Consider the following 2,626-nt stretch of genomic DNA (forward strand, 5'->3'; position numbering starts at 1 on the left):
ATTTATATATAAATATATTTATTATTTAACTTATTTTTTAATATATATTTTATGTTTTAATATATATTTTATTAAAATATCTAGATTAATAATTATTTTTTTAATTAATATATACATAACTAAGATTGTAAATTCTAAATTATTTTATTAATTATTTAACATATTAAATTTTATCAAATAATATCAACTGATTTTTTAAATTATTTTATTAATTTTAATTTTAATTTTAAATTATTAATTTTAATTTTAAATTATAAATCTAAAATTTAAATTTCACTAATATTAATTAACTAAAATTTAGTTTTCTATATATAATACATATATGCATTTAGATCCTGATAACCGGACCCAAATTCCCGCACATATGTTAGTGATTTTCCGTTAGGTTTGTTTTATTTTTAAATGTTCTATGAAAATTAGCATAAGCTTATTGCGTTACATATTTTTCTAAAATAATTAAGTACTATAATAATTAAATATTTTACGATAAAATAATCAAATTTTTATTTTCATCAACACTAAAATTAGTTATCAGTTTTCCATTTTTAAATTTATACCTTATTTATACTTTGCCTATAAATGTAATTTGAAATATTATTTATAAAATTTGATTATAAATGTAAATATAAATTCAAAATCCAAAATCAGTAATTAAAGAAATAAAATACTCACTATTTTTTGTGAAAGTATAAATGTAAATTTTCACAAAATTTTAGGTTCAAATAGGGAAGTTGCTATTTATTTGGAAACGCCGAAGAAAAATAGAGTCCTAACAAAGGAATACATAAAGAGGCTCACTGAGGAGAGAGCAGAAGAGATAGTGGCTCAAAAACAAGCACAAGAAGGTGTTCCACTGCAAGCAAAAGAAGAGAGAGGGACAACTCAGTAGCAATCTCATCGTCATGGTATATAAATCTTCACCTGGTAAGGCTTCATGAACCAAACTCCTCGTATTAGTTAATTATGTTATTGTTGCATTACTTTTGAATCAATATATCATTTAGTTGCCATCCATATGTTTTCTGAGAAAGAATTTAACCTAATTAAACAAGAAACACCACTAACTATTAACTAATAATTTCGTTACACACACACACACATAAATAATTAACCACAGCTTCGTCGAAATCAAACTAGTAATAATACCCAAACTTTATCTAACACCATTCGATCATGAAGCTTCTCATATAGGGTGTATTACATGAAATCCTATTGAAAAGTAGGATCTCCTTGAATATACAAGTTTTGATTAAAAGGCTAAAGTATTTGTTATTTTGACCAATCCATGTTACTGCACCTAATTGTAATTTGTAAATCTATTGAAAATTGTCTACAATAGGGAATATTTTGTCACGGGTAATGCTAAGCCGACACCCAAAAATTAAGGGTATTTTCGGGGCAACTGACGAATTAATATTAACCTTTAGGAGGCTTTGAACTAGTTTGAAATATTGTTTTTTTGCTGTTGAGATAAACTTGGCTTCAATCCCCCACGTTGGTGGTTACGGTGAAGATTTTAGGGATAACAAAAAAAACTCTTGTTGGTAATGTTAGAAAAAGTAATTTTTAAATCATGACGAGAATAATAAAAGTGAGATAAAAAACTGACTCAAACTTACTAAAATAATTATAAAAAATCGTAAACTTTTTGGTGTCAAAATAATTGTTGGGATGTACAACAGATGCGTTGAGCCGCCTGGTTAAATCAAACCTAAATTCAACTTGAAATTGTGACATTCTTCTTAGACCTACCACATTCCAAAACATTAAATAACTTGATTAGTAGCTGGGTCAACCCAACTTTAAGATATTATGGATTGACTAGACACAAGACATACATGATGAAAGAAGTCATAAAAGGGGTTATAATATTTCACATTCTGCATATATAAAAAGATATATCAATATTAAAATAACAGTTTTATTATGCAAGAACATTAAAATAACGTTATACAGTATAAAGTACTAAAGTGTAATAATCAATTATGAAATTTTATAATTTACCACTAACTATTTTCTACAAATGTAATCTCCAAAATATTGATTTGATGATTCCAGGTTGGATTGGATTAACACAAAACATAATCAGAATTAGGTCCAAATATTATTTTGGGCCAAATTGTAGAAAGCAAAACTTCACAAAATAATGTTTGGGCTAGATCCATTTACCAAGATAGGTCAGATTGGGTCATGAATATCCCTAGGATCTTTTTCAAATTAAGATTAGTGATGATGAAATACTCGGGAGTGGGGGAGATAAATATAAGATACATATGCTTTGACCAAGAGTCAAGTGACATTTATAATTATCTGCAAGTGGTTTTAGAATTTAAAGATAAATTTCTATTTGATAAGTAATTATAGAATATTTTTCACCTTGTCGTCACAATATAAACACACATACAAGATCAGAATTTCTCACTTATGTTTATTTTGGTTGAAATGTTTTAGTGGATATCGAATTTATAATTTCATGTTATCGAAAAAAATATCATTGAATAAAATATAGACCTCACATCTACCTGGTACGGTTATTCGCGACAATAAGTATAGGATAGATTTGGTTATTAGAACAAATAAGATAAGATATACAAAGGACAGATGGGCAAAAATTAATATTTTTATA

The 2,626-nt window shown here is 26.2% G+C and overlaps 1 protein-coding gene across 5 annotated transcripts in view; it reads left to right on the top strand.

Annotated features, from left to right (window-relative positions):
* Positions 1-750: 750 nt before the first annotated feature.
* The window catches only part of LOC107484779 (amino acid transporter AVT1D), a 9,271-nt gene continuing 7,395 nt past the window's right edge, over positions 751-2,626 (top strand). For 2 of the 5 annotated variants that reach the window (XM_052260934.1, XM_052260932.1), the window contains exon 1: positions 751-924. In XM_052260934.1, the coding sequence (XP_052116894.1) occupies positions 903-924 (22 nt within the window). In that variant the 5' untranslated portion in view covers positions 751-902. The remainder of the gene's footprint in view (positions 925-2,626) is intronic. The other 3 variants (XM_052260933.1, XM_021141590.2, XM_052260931.1) reach the window with 2 other exon arrangements.

The sequence above is a fragment of the Arachis duranensis genome, chromosome 4 (genome assembly GCF_000817695.3).
Source record: "Arachis duranensis cultivar V14167 chromosome 4, aradu.V14167.gnm2.J7QH, whole genome shotgun sequence".
NCBI lineage: Eukaryota > Viridiplantae > Streptophyta > Magnoliopsida > Fabales > Fabaceae > Arachis > Arachis duranensis.